This window comes from Hesperophylax consimilis, chromosome 27 (genome assembly GCF_061612785.1).
Source record: "Hesperophylax consimilis isolate HC1 chromosome 27, BYU_Hcon_1.0, whole genome shotgun sequence".
Taxonomy (NCBI): domain Eukaryota; kingdom Metazoa; phylum Arthropoda; class Insecta; order Trichoptera; family Limnephilidae; genus Hesperophylax; species Hesperophylax consimilis.
In genome coordinates, this window is record NC_142862.1 from 8327018 (window position 1) to 8349822 (window position 22805).

Genomic DNA, 22805 nt, shown 5'->3' on the forward strand with positions numbered 1-22805 from the left:
ATTTAATACTTCGCCAGAATTGCATTGCAGTTATAATGAAGTAGTTTCTGAATATCTGGAAAAGGGATATATGAGGGTTGAAGTTCCGTCTTCATCTAATATTGATGAGGGATATTTCATTCCTCATCACGCAGTAATTCGTAAAGATAAATCAACAACTAAAACTCGTGTTGTATTAGATGCAAGTACAAAGACCAGTTCAGGGTTTTCACTTAATGATACTTTGTATACAGGTCCAAATTTGCAATCTAATTTATTTACACTTTTAATTAAATTTCGCTTATTCGCTGTAGCATTAACCGCAGATGTTAAGCAAATGTATCTACGTATAATGGTAACGGAAAGCCATCGTAAATATCAAAAAATTCTTTATAGATTTCACGAAGATGAACAAATTGGAGTTTATCAATTTAATTCACTCGCGTTTGGTTTGAACTGTTCACCATTTCTAGCAATGCGAACTATACGGCAGCTAGCGAGCGATGAAAGAAATCGTTATCCGAAAGCGGCGGAAGTTGCAATTAATGATTTATATATGGACGATTTTGTATATTCTGTAAATACTATAAGTGAAGGCATCACTTTGGCTACAGATTTAATGGCGATGTTCAAGTGTGGAGGATTTGAATTAGTCAAATGGTCGAGTAATTCTCCTCATTTACTGGCCCAATTACCAGAGTCGCACCGCGCGACAATGGATTTTTCGGATAAATGTAGCATTTTAGGATTAAAATGGGATCCGATATCTGATTGTTTTCGATTTATGATATGTCCGACGGAGGAAAAAACTATATGTAAAAGATCAATTCATTCCACAATAGCTCGTTTATTCGATGTATTAGGTTTGGTTGCTCCGGTAATTTTATATGCCAAATTACTTTTACAAGAGCTGTGGTTAGAGAAAGTAGGATGGGACGAGGAACTACCCCAAAGTATTGTTAATAGATATGTCAAATTCAAGGAAGAATTACCGATGCTTTCTAATTTAAATTTACCTCGATATTTGGGAGTAAAGGAGGACTGCACGATAAATATTATCGCCTTCGCAGATGCGAGTATGAAAGCATACGGTTGTGTAATATATCTTCATGTCACGGATAAGGGTGGCAACACTACAATGAATTTGATATGTTCTAAATCCAAGGTGGCCCCTCTGAAAACAGTGTCACTCGCTCGATTGGAATTATGCGCTGTGCTTATTTTATCTAGACTCGTTAGATCTATTATAGATACTTATAGAAATCGCGTTTCGATAAACGATATATTTGCTTTTTCAGATTCAAAAATAGCACTTTCTTGGATTCACTCGTCCCCTCACCGGTGGCAAACTTTTGTAGCTAATCGAGTTAGTGAAATTCAGGAAAATTTACCCGCGAAACATTTTTATCACATAGATGGCGTTACCAATCCTAGTGATTGTTTATCACGAGGACTACTGCCTGCTCAGCTGGTCGATCATTCTCTTTGGTGGCACGGTCCGCCCTGGGCTGTGAACCCAGTATCCGAGTGGCCTGTCGAAAGATTTTCCCCCTCACGAGAGGAGGAGAATACTTTGGAATTGAAAAAATCGCATACATTTACGATAACGTCAATAGAGGAAAATTCTCCGATATATAATCTCGCTTTAAAAATTTCCTCATGGCCAAAACTGCTGAGAATTGTGGTATATATTTTACGATTTATGCGAAAGTTATCACGCTCAACAGTTATAAGTTCCACGGAATTAAACATTGCTGAAATGAATGTATTAAAAGCTTTACAGAATAGGTATTTTAGTGCCGATATACAATTAATACAGAGGGATAAATTATGCTCACCTTCAATCCGAAAACTAAACCCGTTCTTAGATCATAATGGCTTGTTACGTATAGGTGGTAGATTAACAAACGCGAATATACCTTTTGAAAACAAACATCCAGTATTTTTGCCAAGACAGGATCATATTGTCGATATAATTATAGACTTTCACCATCGTGTGAATTGTCATACTGGTGCACATCTCCTTATGTCAATAATTAGACAGCGTTATTGGATCTTATCGGGGAGAAATCTAATACGCAAAAGAGTACATGCTTGTAATTTCTGTTTTAAAACTGCACCTTCTAATATTATACCGCTAATGGCAGATTTACCTACAGCTAGAGTTCAGGAAGCAAAGGCATTTACACATACGGGTGTAGATTTTGCCGGACCAATAAATATAACCCTTTCTAGGCGTCGTGGGGTAAAAAGTCAAAAGGCATATATATGTCTATTTATTTGTTTAACAACGAAGGCTATACATATGGAAGTGGTATCAGATCTAAGCACGGACAATTTTTTAAACGCATTTAAGCGTTTTCTATCCAGACGCGGACCGGTTTCATGTATGTACAGTGACAATGCGACAAATTTCATAGGCGCAAAGAATTGTCTGGATGACTTATATAATTTTTTAGAGGCAAATTCAACTAAAGAAGTTCTTCGCAATGAATTTAACATTCGGAGAATTGAATGGAAGACGATTCCACCCCGCGCTCCTCACTTTGGAGGATTATGGGAGTCAAATATTAAATGCATTAAATCGCATCTGTATAGGGTTGTGGGTACTCAACTTTTATGTTATGAAGAGCTTCTCACAGTTCTGACACAAATAGAGGCTGTACTTAATTCACGGCCATTATGTTTATTAAGCAGTTCTCATTATCCAGAAGCTCTTACTCCGGCTCATTTTCTGATGTCTACCCCGATTCAGCATCTACCTGCTTATGATTTGACTAATGAACGCATTAGTCTACTGAAAAGGAAAGAGCTTTTGGACCACCTCGTTCAATCTTATTGGAAGAAGTGGCATATAGAGTATCTTCACTCTCTGCAGATGAGAAAAAAATGGAATAGTCCCGCGAATAACATTCTAGTAGGTACCATAGTATTGGTGCATCAAGAGGATGCGCCTCCACTTTATTGGCCGGTGGGTGTTGTTGAGGAGGTGTTCCCTGGTAAAGACGGAGTGGTTCGTGTCGCACGCGTAAGGACCCCTTCCGGGAACTTTAAACGACCAGTCGTAAAATTGTGTCCTTTGCCTACACAATAATTATTATTTCTTTATTTCATTATTTTATAAATTTTCGTTTTAACTTTGCAATATTAATAGCGTATTGATAAGAATATTTATATTTCATCTTTCGTTTTACATTTAACTTTTTACTTTATTTGAAAGTACTTAAAATTTCGGAAGGTACTTTCAACGCCGGGAGATAGATTACGTTGTAATATTAATTAGTTAATCAACCCAAATTACATTTAATCAATCTACCTACATTACATTGTAATGTTAATTGGAATCTACCTACATTACATTTAATCAATCTACCTACATTACATTGTAATGTTAATTGGTTAATCTACCTACATTACATTTAATTAATCTACCTAGATTACATTGTAATATTAATTTATTTATTTATTGCATCTCACTATACATAAAACACTTTTTTTCACATATAAATCAACCTCACTAGGACTAAGCCTGTATCGAGGTTAACAATTTACATTTGAGTGAAGCAAACATAAGAGTAATCACAAACATAGAGTAATTCTACATACAAACACAAAATATTTCAAAATTAAAGAAAAAATAAGTATTAGATGTGTTACCAGATGGGTAATTTGACAGTATATTGTAACAATATTTGAACCATAACTAATCATTAATCATTATTCAAAAGAAGAAGCAAAGTAGATAATAAAGACAGATAGGGTGACATTCAGAGCTTAGCAAATGGAACTTATATAAAATCTTATTAATTAGGAACGGGTTGTTTCGGAGAAATTGAACAATTCTTCAAATTTCAAAGTTAATTTTCCAGTTCTGTGAAAGATTTTTTCAAGTTCTGTTATTATTTCAGTTTTTTCATGCAACTAGCCTATAATGATATAATAACAGAACTTGAATAAGACTTTCACAGTACCCGGAAATGAACGTTGAAATTTGATGAACTGTTCAAATTCTCCGAAACAACCCGTCCTTAATCTACCTATATTACATTTAATCAATCTTCCTGCATTCTATTGTAAAATTAATTAGTTAATCCACCTACATTACATTTAATTTATCTACCTACATTACATTGGAGTCGATTTTGTGATATTTTTTTATTGGAGTTTTCTTATTCGAGTAAATTTTGTGAAAAAGTAAAGTGGGTTAGTTGTCGCTTCCAAGATTTGCTTTCATTCAATTATTCATTACCGAAAACAAAAGTGAAATTCAAATAGATGTATTAAAAAATCACAATGTTCCCTTATTTCCAACTTTAATCACTAGTTTCCGGACACTGTGTATAAAATTCGTACAACCCTAAATATTTTTGTTAATTTGATTTAGGAATATCAACGGCCAACACCACAGCCTCTACGGACACCCAGTTGGACCTCACCGCCACGGACTATCAGGAAGATACCGGTGGCACTGCACATTCTCTGCCTGCCCCGGGCGGGGCCAACGGGGACGTGGAGTGGAACCGGCAGGACGCCAATAAGTGAGCTAAATCATTTTCTAAATTTATTCAGATGACAAAATAATGTTTCCCATTCAAATTTTCTTCCTACGAGTGCCTGAATCATTTGTATTACATACTTACAGATCACCCTCGTTTCCGCTCTCGTATTCAAAGTTTTCCGATTTTTATTACGTCACTTTTTTCGTAATATATATAGATAGTTATATGGCAAAGGGTCGTACCTCCTAATGGCACAATTTTAGAGGAGAGAAAAAAATGTTTTGAAATGACTTGGAAACTTGGACAGGGTATTAAAAGATAATTTCAAGTTTAATATATTTAAAGATGCGTATTTAGCATCCGAACAAGGTTTTATTGTGTTTTGACATTTTAAGCAGATACATCTTTATGTCATGTCTTACTTTTCACCTTAAGTTACCTTTTGATGGCACTTGTATCTATTGGCCACTTTAATAAAACACAAAACTTGGCTCATTAAAACAAAGCGTTATTATTATTTGTGGGGTAGTTTTTATTAAAAGAAAATAAGAGATTTTTTTACGAAAGTTTATTTCATTTAGATACATTACATACAAATTATTGAATTTATGTTATGGAGAAAATATTCATTTGCACCTTTGCTATTTTTCCAGATCACGTTCAATGCATTTTTCAAATGGCATTAAGTGACATCTTTTCAAAATTTCGCTAATATTAAAATTGCATTTCTAATATTTTGCCACATTGAAGAATATACCATTTGGATTTTCTTTGACCGAAACTTTAAAGTACCACAACATCATCTATAACCCTTAACATATATCACTACCGATGCATATATGAATGTTTAAATATATATTTTTTAAATTTATTTATTTATTCTTCATTCGTTTTACAATGGTTCGAGGTTGTTTACAAGCTTTTTGTTTTTTTTTTTACAATATTTCCTGTTCCGTGTTTTAACAATATATACTCACCCTCTTTCTGCGAATGACCTAATATCTACCTATCAAATGTAACTGTTGTTAGTATCACTTAAACTGGGCAAAGCCCAACCAACTGCTAGTGTAATAATAATGTTATTAACGATTAAGGCATGCTGATGGCAAATATATAGATAGTAAAATAAACAGGCATACCTCTACAGGTAATATTGCAATAAGTTGTATCTTGAAAGCAAATTTAAGACTATTAAAGGATATGTTTTTTTACTTTATAATGAATAGCGTGATGTAATTTATTAATCTATGATAAATCATTATCTAAATTCAAAGACTTCTGCAATTTAAAATGTGCATACTTAATTTGTTCTTTTACAAGTTTGTTATTAGATAATAATGTATTTTGCCATTTTATACCGAGAAAATGATAATGATGTTGTGCCGTCGTGGTTCTCAATAATATATATATATTGGAATGGATATTTATTCCTTTGTTTTGAATCTATCGCTAAAGATTGCACTGGGTGGATTTTTTATGAAGTAAATTTGGAGAGCGGCATTATATGGTATATTTTTTTAATTAAATGGTAGTTATTAATGATTGCAGGGAGATTCTATACGCGCCTCCCCACATATTAATTTTGTACTGTAAAAGCGATTACACTAAAGCGTAACAAATCATTTTAAATATTTTCTCGTCAATTTTTTATTGATACATTAGAAGTATTTTATATCAAATATTATTTGGTAATTTGAGCCTCATTGGATGCTTTAGCCGTGTTGAAGCCACCATTTTACAATTTTGTGTAACAAATTATATTGTATCTAAATAAAATGAACCCTATGCAACTTATGCTAAGTTATGCAATCGCTTCTCTGTAAGGTTAATGTAGTCTTTCCAATTTATTTTGTTGTCTATTATTATTTCGAGGTATTTTATGTACACGGTCGAGGGGTAAGGCTCTCGACTAGCAAGCTGGAGGTCGCGGGTTAAATTGACGACGTGCGCAAGTAAATTTTATTTTCTTAATTTGTATTATTTTACAAAATAATCATTTGCGGCACGTTTCAGATTGGAAGATTCTCTCAGTATCGCCCTGATATAAGACCACCATTCAGAATTGAAATGGCTTTGGCCATGTTCGGTGACCATGGTTCATCTTCTTCCCCTCCCCAGTACTTTCAGCCACACAACATACCCCGATTGGGTATGCCATAGTTTCACTGGCTCCAGAGCTTGGGAGCAGTTGGGACTCTTGTGCGGTTTGACATTAAAAACAATACTTTTGATTTAGTTAAGCAATTATCAGTTTTCGTGCAGTTTTTGTCATGAATAGTTATATTGTTATGTAACACTTCAGCGATATCTTCTTATATTTTCCGAAATGTAGGCAGTGGAAACAAGGGGAGGTATGGCATAGAAGCGTGTCGACTGTCGCCTCGCCGCGACTAAGGCCATTCGTACACGGATATACTTACAAGCGACTCGAGTTTTGTGCGCGTAGCATACGCGCTGCTTGTGGGTCCGCCATTCCATTTTGATAGCGTTCGTACATGATACGACGCGTCTACTACGGGTTTGGTAGCACGCTACGCGATTGCATTCGCATCTGCTACTCGTATGAAAGAAGTGCCATCTGAACATGATTTGGTTGTTAATTTTTTTTTAAGACGATGCACTACGTCGTGTAATATTTTAAATTGAGCCGCTATCAATAACAACCCTTACGTAGATGGCGATAAGGTTTAAATTTCCGCTTAACACCATCCGCCTGTTTTGATTTATGCAAGAAAAAAACATGGCCAAAAAGGTCCTTTTATTTTATTTTGTGGATGTTCAGACATAAATATTTAATTTTTTCCGATCATTTTATAAATAACTTAATTTGCCACATAATACAATAAAATCATAACCGAAAATGGGTTCGTAAGCAGGAGATTTTGAACTTGAAAGCAGTTTTCATAGGCCTTATACATTATTTTTTCTGGGCTTATAAAAAAACTTATCTAAAAAATACTCGATTATTTCAAAGGCCAAGATGTACTCGCCGTATTTAATTAAAGCATCTGAAACATTTCTAGGCGACCAAATTTTCAAACCAAAAACACACGATTTTGCATTACTACGTATGGCATCGCCTTGAAAAATATCCATGTTGGTATTATATTTTATCGAAAAGATTTAACGGAGTAGCCATAGTGCATGGTTGGAAAGAAAAGTCTATTTGGCATAATTCTCGTGTGGTTCGCATTCAGAATATATCTGAACACGTGTTCATGCAAGTGGCTCTATCCGTGTAAATATAATGCACATGATGTGAAAATATTTTTATTTTTCCGAAGTGTTCGATTTCTTTATAACATATTCGTGCTTTACTGATAGTTTCTTATGCAATTTGTGAATTCATTCTTTATAGGCCTCCAGTCCCGTTTATAACAGGAAAACCAATAATTTGACCAGATTTTTAATAAATTAACAATATTCCATATCAGTAAGTTTTCTCCGTGTATAAGTGAACCCAAAATCTTCTCTTAGATCATTTTTTAAGTTTGTAAATTTGAAGAAAAACAACATTACTGCCTTCCTCGCTAGAGTTTCAAGTATCTTTATTCATTGAATTGTTTGTTACATGCATTGAGGATTTTTTGACCACCATGTTAGGCACATGCCCGTGTTATGGTGTTCGATTTTCTATACATTAACATAAAGAATTTTTTTTTTTTTTTTTTACAGTATTACCGCACAAGAGTCCCAACTGCTCCCGTCTGGAGCCAGTGAGACTATGGCATCCCCAATTGGGGTATGTTGTGAGGCTGAGGGTATTGGGGAGGGAGATGGGGAAGAGGAAGGTGAGGAAGTACCTGGCTATTCAGATCTGGTCACCAAACACGGCTAAAGCCATTTCAAGCAACGTTTCAATTCTGAATGGTGGTCTTACACCAGGGCGATACTGAGAGTATCTTCCACTCTGGAACGTGCCGCAAATATACTATATATTATTTTAATTAATTAATTGTGAAATAACACAAATTAATCAAATAAAATTTATTTGCGCACGCCGGGTTCGAACCCGCGACCTTCGGATCTGTAGTCAAAAGCGTATACCACTAGACCACGCCGGCCGTCGCCGCTGAATGTGAGAGAATATAAAATAACATATTATTAAAGAATATTTACAAACATAAAATAATGTAAATGACTTTATAGTGATATATGGAAGAATACAGTAGAATATAAAAATATTATGAAAGTATGGAACATAAATAACGTGAAAATAGTATGAAAGTAGAACATAAATAATGTATATGACTATTATAGTAATATAAATAAATATGGAAGAATACAGTAGAATATAAAAATAATATAAAAGTATAGAACATAAATAACGTGAAAATAGTATGAAAGTAGAACATAAATAATGTAAATGACTATTATAGTAATATAAATAAATATGGAAGAATACAGTAGAATATAAAAATAATATAAAAGTATAGAACATAAATAACGTTTGTTATAATAGCATAATATTTTTTAGTGTTTACATTTTTAGATACATAATACAATAGTATATTGAGGAAATCTGTAATTGGTTTCTCAGTTAGGTAAATTACACATGTATTAATGAACCACATTATAAACTGTTGATTTCCCTAAAGTAAAATAGATACATACAAAAGAATATAAAAAGTATGTAGTTATAAAAAATATATAAAATCAAACATAGTGCTATAGAGTAAGCAAATAAGAATGGATTATTTTTATTATGTAAATCTATATGTGCGTGATTACATTGGTAGGTGCATTATTTTTCAGCAATTTTGTACAAATAAATCAAAGTTAGAATTCATGTTTCAAGTCCGGCGAATTACACTGAGTCACTTGGCATTGTTTTAATTCCACGGCTGTACTAGGGAAAAAATGATCAAATTCAGCATAATTCGGGTAGCGCCGTGTACGGAAATCAGCTTTAAAAAGTAGCATATCGGTAGGCTACTTGTGGTTGCTTCACAGTGTACGAAGGACATAAACTGCATGAATTATCAATGCGGCTGTGTAAGGAAACGTGTGCGTTTGGTGTTTAGCTAGAAACAAAGGTGCCGTTGTGCGTAGACGGGAGGAAAGGACGATCAATATTGGCGACGCGCGTATTGCGCGCGGCTACAGGATGATTTTAATAACCTTGGGGTAATACTGGATTTTAAACTAAACTTCAACAAACAAACTAGTGAAATGAAATGCTGGGATTTATAATTCGGATATCAAATTCTTTCCTGGTCCTAAATACTCTGTATTCCCTTTACAATCTTTACACACACTGTATATCCACCCCCTCTTAGAACGGTGACCGGATAAATCATCACAATGTATTTCCTAGAAGAATATTTATTTGTACCAGAAAACTGCCTTAAAACAAATATGATTTAAGATTTTCACGGCCAAAAGTATTTTTGTTATTTGTTTTTGGGGTGTTATGCCGTGTTGCGCTAATTCCTTCTTTAGCCAACGTTTCGGACAGCATTGCAGTGTCCATCATCAGGGCAGATGTGTTATTTTGGATGATGGACACTGCAATGCTGTCCGAAACGTTGGCTAAAGAAGGAGTTAGCGCAACACGGCATAACACCCCAAAAACAAATAACAAAAAACTGCCTTAAAACGTTGAAATATCGAAAATATTTTTTTGTTTACTTGCATTAACATGTAAAATCACCTCTCAAATCGAGTGCACTTATCCCCGGACACCTTGTATGTATTCAAAGGTGACCGGATAAATCATCACAATGATAATTCATCACATCTTTAAAAAGTTATATAAAGTCATGGAAAGTGATTTAACAAAAACTTTATTAACTGGGTTAAGTAGGTTAGGTTAGGTAAGGTAGGGTTAAAAAATATTTTTTTTCATTGTTTCTAATGACTTTATTTCACTTTTTAAAAGTTTGTTGAATTGTCACTGTGTTGAGTTATCATGGAACCGTTAGAACACTGCACACCGATCAGAATACTTAAAGAATCGAAAGAATTCAACAAAAAATTTTTAAGCCCGTAATTTTTTCATTACGCTACAATTCGATAAAATTCAACAACTTCAATTCACTTCAAACACGACGATTAATTTTTGATGAAATCTCATTATTTAAAATTCTTAATAATGGCCTGTACTCGAATGAGCTCATTAATTTTATAAAAATTCAAATTCAAAAAACGTCTATTATACAAGTTCACAGAAAGTACAAAAGGTATAGCTTATAGGTACATCCCATTTCTTACAGCTAACCCAATTACTAGTAATTACATTATTATTATTATACTAGCTGTACCCCGGCACGCGTTGCTGTGACTCAGTCTGTCTGTGTTGATAGAGAAACAATAGCGCGTGTTGCTTTACGTCCAACAGATGGCGCTGTTTAAAAACGTGTTTGTACAACAGATGGCACTGTTTTAAAAAAACATGTTTTTACCTATCACAGTTGACATCTCTATAATATAAATATAAAAACACACGCGTATTTGAATGCAACGTTTTGTCAAAATTTCTAAGCAATCCGTGAAGAACTTTCGCAGATATTTTAAACATACGAACATTTACATTTTTATTTTCATAGATTAAATTGTTTATATAAATAGAAACGAGGTATTTAATTCATGTAAAATATTCGTGTGGGGTGTAGTGAAATTTGTTTAAAAGGAACTATTTTAGTGATGGTTTAAATTGGAGTATATCGTGTATTTAATATTTCGGTGACCGGATAAATCATCAAAATGATAATTCATCACATCTTTAAAAATTTATATAAAGTCATGGAAAGTGATGAAACAAAAACTTTATTAACTGGGTTAAGTAGGTTAGGTTAGGTTAGGTTAGGTTAGGTTAGGTTAGGTTAGGTTAGGTTAGGTTAGGTTAGGTTAGGTTAGGTTAGGTTAGGTTAGGTTAGGTTAGGTTAAGTTAGGTTAGGTTAAAAAAAAATTCACCGTTTTTAATGACTTTATATCACTTTTTAAAGGTGTGTTGAATAGTCACTGCATTGAGTTAGCATGGAACCTAATATATCCGCCAAGACCAACCCGATAAACCGATTTAAAAAAAATTATATTAGCAGAACTAACTTAGAAAAAAATTTAAAAACACAATTTTATAATCGACATTCTTAACAATAACATTCAGAAATAAAGAACAGAATTAATGCTATATCGGGAGCATACCCTATTCTTATCCTATATTCCTCTTACCTTTGCCTCCTGATTATTAATAAATAAATATAAATAATAAATAATTGTTTATTCCAGAATGTGGGGAGGTTAGTGCAATCCCACACAATCCATAAAATATAACTACAATGTTATATACAGAGATACAATTAAGTACAAATAATTTAAAATGTAAGTTTGATAGAGCAAATAAAATATAAGAAAAAGTAAAAGGAACTATATAGAATGGAGAGTGTTAACATAAAACATTTAAATATCTTGTAAGCTTATCATCGGAGCGATAATTATGGGGGCCAATATTTTTCTCCAATGTTTTTCGATGCTCGATCCTGAGGTCTGGCGGGATTCGATGATGAGGATGTTTCTGGAGTTATTGATCCTTCCCCTCGTTCCGGCTACCCTGGATCTCATTAGGGCAGCAAAGCCGGGAACTCTTCCCTCCATGAACATCGAGGAGGCACTGCAGTGCCTTGGAAGTCCGAACATTATGCGGTAGGCATTATTGTATTGAATCCGAAGCCTTTCCATGGTTCGCTTTTTGAAATTGGCCCACAGCTCGCAAGTATACAAGGTAGTGCAGAAAGCTGAGAATAGCGTCCTTTTCACCTGCGGGCTGCAGAGTCGAAATCTTCGACTGAGCATGTTACTTTTTATGCTCAGTGCTCGCCTCTGCCTATCGATGTCGTCGTCATCCGTTAAGTTGTTGGTGATGATATGCCCTAAATATTTCGTTGTTTCTACTATTATGAGAGGTTCTCCATTTAAATATAAATAAATAATTATGAATAAAATTAAATAATAATGAATAAATTATTTGTATAGCGCCATTTTCGTGATAAAATCACCCCAAGGGCGGTTAACAACTTTATTCATTTAATCTATTCCTATCACATAGAATTTTAGTTGAAAGGCAAAATAAAATTTGTTAGCTAAATAAAACAAATATTACCAAAATAAGTTTTTGGCTTACCTTTCCTAACCTAACCTAACCTTCCCTAACCTTGTTGAATCTCCAATGAATTTATCGTTGTATTATAAAAGATGTTTGTTCCTCACAAATAAATAAATAATAATATTTTATGACCCATCTCCCTCGTTTATATCATATCGAGGTAACGTTGATTTATATACCTCAATGATTTGTATCTTGTGCTCGTGTCAAATTTGTAAATAGCTCTAAATACAAATTGTTTATAAAATTCTTGGCGTAAAAAACACTAAAACACAAGTTATTTTGACTTTCATATTAGATAGGCCACAATTTCATCAACTTAGAGTCCCTGAAATAGTTTTATTAAAAGATTTTTTTAAAAGAAATACAAACATTCACGGGTTACGAATAACTTGACAATATTTGAAAATCTCCTACTACCACCACAGTAAGCGGAAAATTTTGCAAACACGATGCCAACTTAGCCACTGACCGGTCTATGTATCATAGCATTAAAATAGCAAAACTGACATAGGCACTTCTACATAGATATATCAACTATAGATATGGCGTGTCTTACGCTTTTATTTAGTTTCAAAAAATTATATCTAGTATAAACCTTTACTATTACTAATTACTAACAAATTATTTGTGTGACATTTAGGCACACTTTACACTACATGTAAAACTGATTATTTATAACACTTAGGCATAACCCACGAAAAGCAGCAAGACTTTTAGCTTCTTTCACATGTATTCGTAGTTAAATCCTTTAAAATATAGATTGTTTTGAGTTCTCGATAAAAATTTTTTCGCCCCAATAATTTGCCCCACCAATGGGGTATTTATTAAAGATAATAATATCTTGGCAGACAAATTTGGTCCTTGTAGACCAACAAAAGGTAGATGGCAATGCTTCTTTCGATATTTTGACTGCGAAATAATTAACTTTCTTTTTGATAAATGTTTTTGTTACAATTTTTGGAACCAATAATTTTGTTTTCGGTGTCATTTTTAACATCTACGCGCTGTGTGCTGAAGTAGACATTTTCGCACAGTGATTATTGTATAGGTGGGCTGAAGTAGATATTTTAGCATAGTGATTATTGGATAAGTGTTCTGAAGCAGACATTTTCGCATAGTGATTATTAAATTTCTTTCTTTGTCTTCTTTGTTTGTTTATTGCTTTTTTTTTTTTTAACCTTCTTTATCTTTATTGCATGATGTGAACATTGGTTATTGGGTTGTAACCTAATTCTTTTACTTATTTTTTCTCTCTCTCTATGCATGTTATGTTATAAACCTGTTAATGTTCCTAATAAAATAAAATAAAATAAAAATAATAATAAATAAACGTGCTGAAGTAGACATTTTCGCATATTCATTATTGGATAAGTGTTCTGAAGTAGACATTTTCGCACAGTGATTATTGGTGTTCTGAAGTAGACATTTTCGCACAGTGATTATTGGTGTTCTGAAGTAGACATTTTCGCACAGTGATTATTGGTGTTCTGAAGTAGACATTTTTGCAGAGTGATTATTGGAGAGGTGTGCTAAAGTGGACATTTTAGCATATTCATTATTGGATAAGTGTTCTGAAGCAGACATTTTCGCACAGTGATTATTAGATAAACGTGCTGAAGTAGACATTTTCGCATATTCATTATTGGATAAGTGTTCTGAAGTAGACATTTTCGCAGAGTGATTATTGGATAAGTGTGCTGAAGTAGAGATTTTCGCATATTCATTATTGGATAAGTGTTCTAAAGTAGACATTTTTGCACAGTGATTATTGGATAAGTGTTCTGAAGTAGACATTTTCGCACAGTGATTATTGGATAAGTGTGCTGAAGACAGTGATCTAGACATTGTTTGTCGATGCACTCGAAGCATTAACCCCCAGATATTAATATATACAGTCCATCTGACTAGTCTACTATTCTCTATCCACTGTTTGATTAAATAATTTGTTTTGTACCATATGTCCAGAGTCCAGAGAAGTTTTGTTGGGTCGTCCTCTCCGAACTTGAAACATAGGTGTGCAGAATATAAAGATGAACTAGTTATAAATCGTTTATTGTTATTTCAGAGGGAAGAATGACACAGCATCAGCTCTTTCTCAAGGAGGAGACAAGACGATATTTGGAAAAGCCAGAGTTAGTTTTCTGAAGTCAAATATCGTAGGAGAAGCGGGCGGTGCACTCGGTAATGTCAGGTGAGTGGCAAATTTCTTTAAAAAAGTTATACTGAGAGTATCTTCCTTTCCACGTTCCATAGAACGTGCTGCAAGTACACTGTATCCTATGACTATAACCTGTGACCTATGAATTTCTAGTTGAGAGCCTTACCCTTCGACCACGGAGGCCGGATATAAAGGTTCTCATGTTAATCATCAATTTTTACTTGTTCTATCGGTATTTCAATGATAGAACTCGCTTCAATGATCTCGTCTGCACCGATGCACAACCGGGAAACGCCAAATGCGCGTCCATCATTCCTAAACTGTTGACATTAATTTGTCATATAATAACGGGTCGCTTCTACGACTCTTTCCTGTGGATAAGTCTGTATAAATAAAAATGTTAATATTCGTTTAAAATAACAATAAAATAAAATTAATTGGTTAGAGGCGAAATTTCTATGAATGTGAGAAATTTATTAAATATTTCAGAAGCGAGTATGAAATGGGATGAGGGAATTACGACAAGGGGAGCGATATTATACAGGGTGTATCGGCACGTACCCGACAAACTTTAACCAGCTATTCCTTAGCACATTTGGAGTAAAAAATGTTATGGGCACTTTGCTGTCCGGTAACAATTTTTTTTAATAAAAATTTTACTATTCATATTTTCACCACATGTCACCAATGTTTTATCCTTTGTCAAAGTTTGAAAACCCGTCTGGCAATATTTTGTTCGAGTTCCGTTGAATAATATACGTACTTACCTACGTTGGCGCGCTTTTACAATCACAACGAAATGGCACGGCACCATTCGTCTCATTTTTAACTATTATTATTTAGTGTGTACGAAAGAGCGAGGACACTTTTTGACACACTTGCTAATAACAGCTGTTGAACACGAGAAACAATGCAAATGACTTTTTTTTAATTTTATTTTTTATTTTTTTATATATACAATAATATTATTATTGGGTTTATAAAAACAGTTTATATTTAAACAAGTTCTGCTGTGTAATTATTATTACGCGTGACAGCTGTTTCGCCCTCTAAAGGCATTATCAAACTGTGACAGTTTGACAGTTGTTGTGAAAATTTCCACAGTTGACAGTTTGATAATGCCTTTAGAGGGCGAAACAGCTGTCACGCGTAATAATAATTACACAGCAGAACTTGTTTAAATATAAACTGTTTTTATAAACCCAATAATAATAATATTATTGTATATATAAAAAAATAAAAAAAAATAAAATGGAGTTCTACAAATTAAACTTAATAACAATAAATAAATGCAAATGACAGTGACAGAGTGTGGATTTTTTATTTATTTTTTGTTTTTAATAAAAAAAAATGTTACCGGACAGCAAAGTGCCCATAACATTTTTTACTCCAAATGTGCTGAGGAATAGCTGGTTAAAGTTTGTCGGGTACTTTCCGATACACCCTGTATGTTAATTGGTAGAAATATGCTTCAGATAGTCAAGAGGCATATTTTTACGGTAATAGTTTTTACGTAATTGAATTACAATCCAGTAATAAATGGGCGACGGGTATACTCGATACCGCCGCGCCTATAAACTATACACTGGACAACTGATACCTCTACCGTAGGTACCCCAAGTGGTTAGCTTCTTGCAGAGTTCCCGGGTTGGTGGGGTGGCGTGCCAACTGCGTGGCGGGCCAGATCGGGAGAGGCTGGTTGACCCACCACCTTTCACCTCAGTGGGAGGGATGGATGGATTCATACACATTCACTCCTGGACACACTGATTCCCATTTCCTACCCATCCCACGTACCTTCTTCCTTACCTGAATTTACTTAAAAAAACCACTCTACATAGCATCCCCAAAGATGAAATCTACCTACATCTATTTTCAATGTTAGACCTAGTTGCGCCATCCCTTGGGCCGGCTAGTAGCCGTTTTCACACAATTTAGATTTTTTTTTTAGTTAGACTGAGGATTGAACCTTCTTCCCTAGGGACTGGATTCAATCGCGCTAACAAATGCGCCAAATCTTGCTTGGGTAGGACCGATATTTCTTTCGTATATTAACTACTACTGTAATGTCATCCAATTTCAGAGAAATGCATATGTCCGCGTGTGCACGCGTAATTGCCACCAATTGGTAGAATGAATAGAAGTGAAATTCAAATAAGTAGATAAAAAAAATACATGAAATGTTTGGTTTTATTTTACTTCTGAAAAAAAAACAAGGTAAAAAATAAGGTAATTTTACATATTCAAAAAAACATATTTTCTATAGCGTGGTTCAATTAACCGCTTATTTAGACAAATATGTGTACCTGGCGTTGGTCGACTCTTCTCTAGCTATAGATTTATAATATGAATGTATTATACATATAAACCTTCCGGAACAAATTATCTAAATGCTACTGAAAACCTTGTCAAAATATAAGTAATAAGTCCATAAATAGACAGACGCGGATAGCGACCTTTTTTAATACTAGCTGTGGCTCTTTCTGTCTGTACAGATAAAGAAACAATAGAGCTTGTTGCTTTTACGTCCAACAGATGGCGCTGTTTTAAAATTGCATGTTTTTACATGTAACAGATGATATCTATATAATATAGGTATATAAAAATACAAGCGTATTCATTGTGTCAAAATTTCAAAACAATCGGTGAAGAACTTTTGGAGATTTAAGATTTTGAACAAACGAACATTTATATTTTTATTTATATAGATAGATAATAGAATAATAGAGATAAATATAAATATATCTTCCATCGCATTTTCTGGTCTGTATTTTGTCCCTCTTTCACACATCACAGACTCTAATGCTGATAATGTATACTTTATTTTAGCTCCAAGGCAACAGTACCTCCGTCGAACAATGCACATCCCACCAACAGCAACACAACTTCGATCGCCCTGCCACATCAGCCAAATTTGCCCCACCACGACATCTCAGGGCAAGATGACAACACGGATGCCGTTACAGGACACAAGAAGGTAATATCAGTGCTCTCCCTGCCCCACCAGTCAAACTTGCCACACCGGCCAAACTTGCCCCATCAGCCAAACTTGTGCCATCATCCAAACTTGCGCCACCATCCAAACTTAACCCATCAGCAAAACTTACCCCATCATCTAAACATGCCCCATCAGCCAAACTTGCCCCATCATCTAAACTTGCCCTATCAGCCAAACTCATCCCATTATCCAAACTTGCCCCACAAGTCGAAATTGCCGCACCAGCTAAATTTGCCCCCACTACTAAACTTGCCCCAACAGCCAAAATTCTTCCACCAGTCAAATTTGCCGCACTAGTCAAACCTGCCCCACCACGACAGAGGCGCAAGATGACAACTGACATTGAAGAGTGGTAGAAGTCATAAAATAGGATCGACAAGGAATACATTACAGCAAGAAACGATATCTAGTAAGCAAGCAAGGTGAAGAGATGCGGCCCGTTTAAGTCGCGAGTTGCGATAGCCTTTATTTAAGATAGATTGATGCGTCTGGGACAGGTTCCGCAAGTGGCGCAAATGTATTGCAAGTAGTTTGTTAATTATGTACGTGCCCAGCAAGTGTCTACACTATTGTTATTTTCCTGATAATCTAATAATTTATAATGATGTAATGTCAAATTTTTCAGATGGCCCCATGGATTAAAAACACCAAGATAGGGGTGCTGCTGATGTGCTGGATTCTGTTCACCACCATCCTGATGATGAAGAACGAGAAAGTTTCCATCACCAGGCAGCTGTCCATTCCCGTCAACAGAACCAAGAGTTTGTTATTATTAAATTACAATTCTTTTTTCGATGCCCTTTCCTTCAAATGTCATGATCACAAATGAGAACTTAATACTATATACAGATAAATGCACAACTGTTATTTTATTTGTAAGCTAGTCCCTATTTAGTTTCAAGAAATTGTCCGTAATTCCTGGGAAATGAATTATTTAATATGGTACATTATATCATTTATGTATTAAGAGAACAAGGCATCATTCACAATTATAAAAAAAAATGACCAACTTTGCAAATATGTAATACTAGTACTCTTACCAATTTTAATACATTTACCAACTTAAAAACATTGACCATTTAATAAACTTAACAATTTTCATTAATACACTTTGCCAAATTTAATACACTCACCAAATTTAATAAACTTACCAATTTTAATATACCTACCAGTTTTTATACACTTACCCACGAATTATAAAACACTTACCAATTTAAATACTTACGAATCAAATTGTAATACATTAGCCATATTAAATACATTTACCATATTAAAACACTTAACAATTTTGATACATTAACCATTTATACACCAATTTAAAATCTATGGTATACCAAATGTAATAACTTAACAATTTGAATACACTTTCCAAATATGGTACACTTTCCAATATATAATTTCAATAATAATTTGAACGAACTTTCCAATTTCGATACACTTACCAATTTTAATACACTTACTTACGTTAATAACTCATTTCCAGATTTCCTGATACTCGAGATGCCGCAGGAGCAGAAGTTGTCCATACAGCTTCAAGGCCCATTCCTACCGCAGCAGTACGGGAATCTGACTGTGGAGTGGCTGACAGTTTGGTTGGAGTTAGTAGAGTCATACCAGCCAATAGTCGCCGAGAATATTAGCCTCTTGCATGCGGGGGATGTAGAGTTCAAGAAGGTGAGTTTTATAACTAAATTAACCTATAAAAAAATCTTTTAAATCTTTTTACACGGTGATTCCGCTGAGGCTACCGTTGTAGCCTCTCTTTCTGTTATATGCTTCGTTTAAGAGTTAGAGAAAGAGGTAACAATAGACCTGTCATCGATATGAACCAAGACCTGTCATCTCTTTAATATCAGTATCGCCTACCGGTTTCACTAAGGTATATGCATCAAAATTTCATTATCATACTACACATAAAACACAACATTATTATTGTAGGATTTGTGCAGCCGAAAGTATTCGTAAAAGAATATTTGAGTTAGGATTTTGCTTTCAAAAAGAAGAAATTTATCTATCGAACTTTAGTAAATTTGAAAATTTACGACTTCTATCAAATGAATTATAAGCATACAAGACACGTTATATTCATACTAATTGAACAAAAAAAGTAGCACCACTGAAAAGGATAGATATTAAAAGAATGTGTACATTAACGGGCCGCTAAAGTATGTCCATTGGACCTGGTTCAGTGAAATCATACGCGTTGTCTCAGTAACGTCAAAAACTGTAGATTAATGGTTATAATACCTCAATCTTCTAACATTTCCCATACATTCTGATGGCAGTAGTCTAGCGGTGCGAGTTCTGGGGGCCAATTCTTTTGATAGATTTTAATAAATTTTATGCATCTCTAGCGGCCAGTGTTGCCAACCAATACAAGTAAAAACTGTCAATATTTTACTGGAGTTGGGTGTATTATTATAATTCCAGGGTAATTGGTGTCTTCACTCTATTAATTCATCTAAGCATCTGTCAGGCATTTAAACAAAATAAATACGCATTTCGAAGAATTCATAAAATAATTTTGGTACCAACCTACTTTATTACTGGTAGTTCCAATTTTTAATTAAAAGTTCATTGAATTCAAATAATGTTACACACTACACGGTAATATTTTACATTACTTACCAACTTACCCATGCACCGAAAACTGAAATTAGTATGTTGAATATCGACAAATAATAGAATTAATACCTTAGAGTTTCAAAGTGGTTGTTTCAATTTGTATGGTATAGGTATCAACCTATCCTCTGTGTTTGAAAACAATATTAAATCAAATGAAAGTGAAATATTTTTCGGCGACATAAATTTAAATTTATTAAACAAAAATGATCCTATCATAATAAATTATGAAAATATTCTTACAAATAACTATTTGAAAAAATGTATAGATGGCGTCACCAGGGAAGTAATTGTTAAACAGAAAATAAATAGTTCATGTATCGATCATTTCTACGTGCGAATAAGCGGTAAACTGCCCGCTGGATTAACCAGTACAATCTTCGCATGTGTATGTGACTATAACATTGCCGATCACAACACAACAGCTATAAGTATACGCTATAACTCGGTAGATAATTTAAACTCAAATGATTATAATAAAGTTAAAATTCTTTCGCAAAAACTGGTTGATAAACATATTTGTAATTATGATTGGAAATCGCTTCTAAAGGAAACCGAATGTTCTGTTATTTATTTGAAAATTAAAAATTATTTTGATGACTTGTATAAAAAAAGCACAATTGAAATAAGCAAAAAATCAAAAAACCGACCGCATGCCATAAATGAATGGATATCTACTGATGCACTTTATAAAATTAAAAAAAGAGATTTTTTATACAAACGTTGGAGAAATGCTCCAACAAACAAATACTATGAAAAATAATATAAGTGTTTTCGAAATATTTTAAATAAATTGTTAATAAAATTAAAAACCTCATACTATAATGATAAATTCAAAAATATATTTCAAGACTCAAAAAAAACATGGGACGAATGTAATCAAATTTTAGGAAAGAAATGTAAAAATGATTGTGACCAAGTTGCATCCAAATATTTGATGAAAGATCGGACCGAAGAAAGCGTAACAAATGACTTTGTTGATTATTTCTCTGACAATGTTTGCAATATGTTACATAAATGTAATCACAGGACAACTGGGTTTGAACCAGAGGAGATGCCTCAAAGCATGTACCTACCTAGGGCTAAAATTGCTGATATAGAAAACATTGTGAAGCAACTTAAAAGCTCTTTCTCCTGGAATCGATAATATCAGAATGAGCGATATTAAAAAACATATATTAACATTAGGTCCAATTATAACCCATTTTGTAAACAGAATCTTATTTGAAGCAAAAATTCCAGATGATTTAAAATGTAGTATTATCAGACCCATTTATAAAGGAGGTGATCACACCATTTTGGGTAATTATAGACCAATCAGTATTTTGCCATCACTCGAAAAAATTCTTGAAAAATACATTCAAATTAAATTAATAAAATATTTGGAAGATTTTTCTATTATTGATACTAACCAATATGGATTCCAAAAAAAAAAGGGCACTGAAGTGCTACTTCAAAAGTTTGCCAGCTTGATAAATAATAATTTAAATAATAAACATCATGTATTAGTCTTATTTATAGATTATTCCAAGGCATTTGACACTATTAACCATAAAAAATTGTTGAAAATACTAGAAATCATAGGAATAAGAGGGAAACTTCTAAAACTATTTGAAAATTATTTGAACAACAGGTGCATGCAAATAAAGCTTTTGAACACATTAAGTAAAAAAAGAAAAATCTTAGCAGGTGTTCCTCAAGGTTCCATATTAGGTCCTATTTTATATATAATTTATGTATCTTTTATTAAATTTATTTTTAAACATGTAAAACACTTTGTGTACGCGGATGATACTGCATTGGTGTTTTCTTGCAGTGATTTGCAATTATGTATTGAACTTTTACAAAAAGATTACATTGAACTTTTAAAATGGTCTCACGACTCTGGCCTAATCATAAATGCAAAAAAAACTAAATTGATACACATTAGATCACCCAATGCCAAGGTAAATACTATTATACCCGAAATTAAAACACACAATTCAGATTGCCTACATGTTGGTATCCCTGCGTTGTGTACATGTGAAAATATTGAACTGGTTAAAAAATATGTTTATTTAGGTGTTATTATTGATTGTTTTTTCAAATGGGATTTACAGATAAATAAAGTCTGTGAACGACTGAGATCTATTATTAGTAGATTATATAAATTAAAATTTTATGTTCCAATATGCACACTTCGAATAATTTATTTATCACTAGCTGAATCTATCATAAGGTATGGAATTACAGCTTGGGGATTTTCCTCTAAAACAAATATAAATCATGTTCAAGCAGTTCAAAATTCTCTTGTTAAATTATTAGCTCATAAAAGTTTATATGAACAAAGGCATAATGTTCCACACCTTTATCAAAATCTGAAAATCCTCTCGGTAAGAGCAATTATGTGGTATAAAATCATTTTTCAGCACATAAATAGCCCTATGTACATAAATAGACTGG

At 33.6% G+C, this 22805-nt stretch overlaps 1 protein-coding gene across 6 annotated transcripts in view; it reads left to right on the forward strand.

The window, feature by feature from the left end:
• Positions 1-22805, forward strand: part of hoe1 (OCA2 melanosomal transmembrane protein hoepel1) — a 166771-nt gene that overhangs the window by 128138 nt on the left and 15828 nt on the right. For all 6 annotated transcript variants that reach the window (XM_089648096.1, XM_089648098.1, XM_089648099.1 and 3 more), the window contains 5 exons: positions 4364-4517; positions 14651-14776; positions 17573-17720; positions 18367-18502; positions 19225-19415. In XM_089648096.1, coding sequence (XP_089504222.1) covers positions 4364-4517; positions 14651-14776; positions 17573-17720; positions 18367-18502; positions 19225-19415 — 755 coding nt within the window. The remainder of the gene's footprint in view (positions 1-4363; positions 4518-14650; positions 14777-17572; positions 17721-18366; positions 18503-19224; positions 19416-22805) is intronic.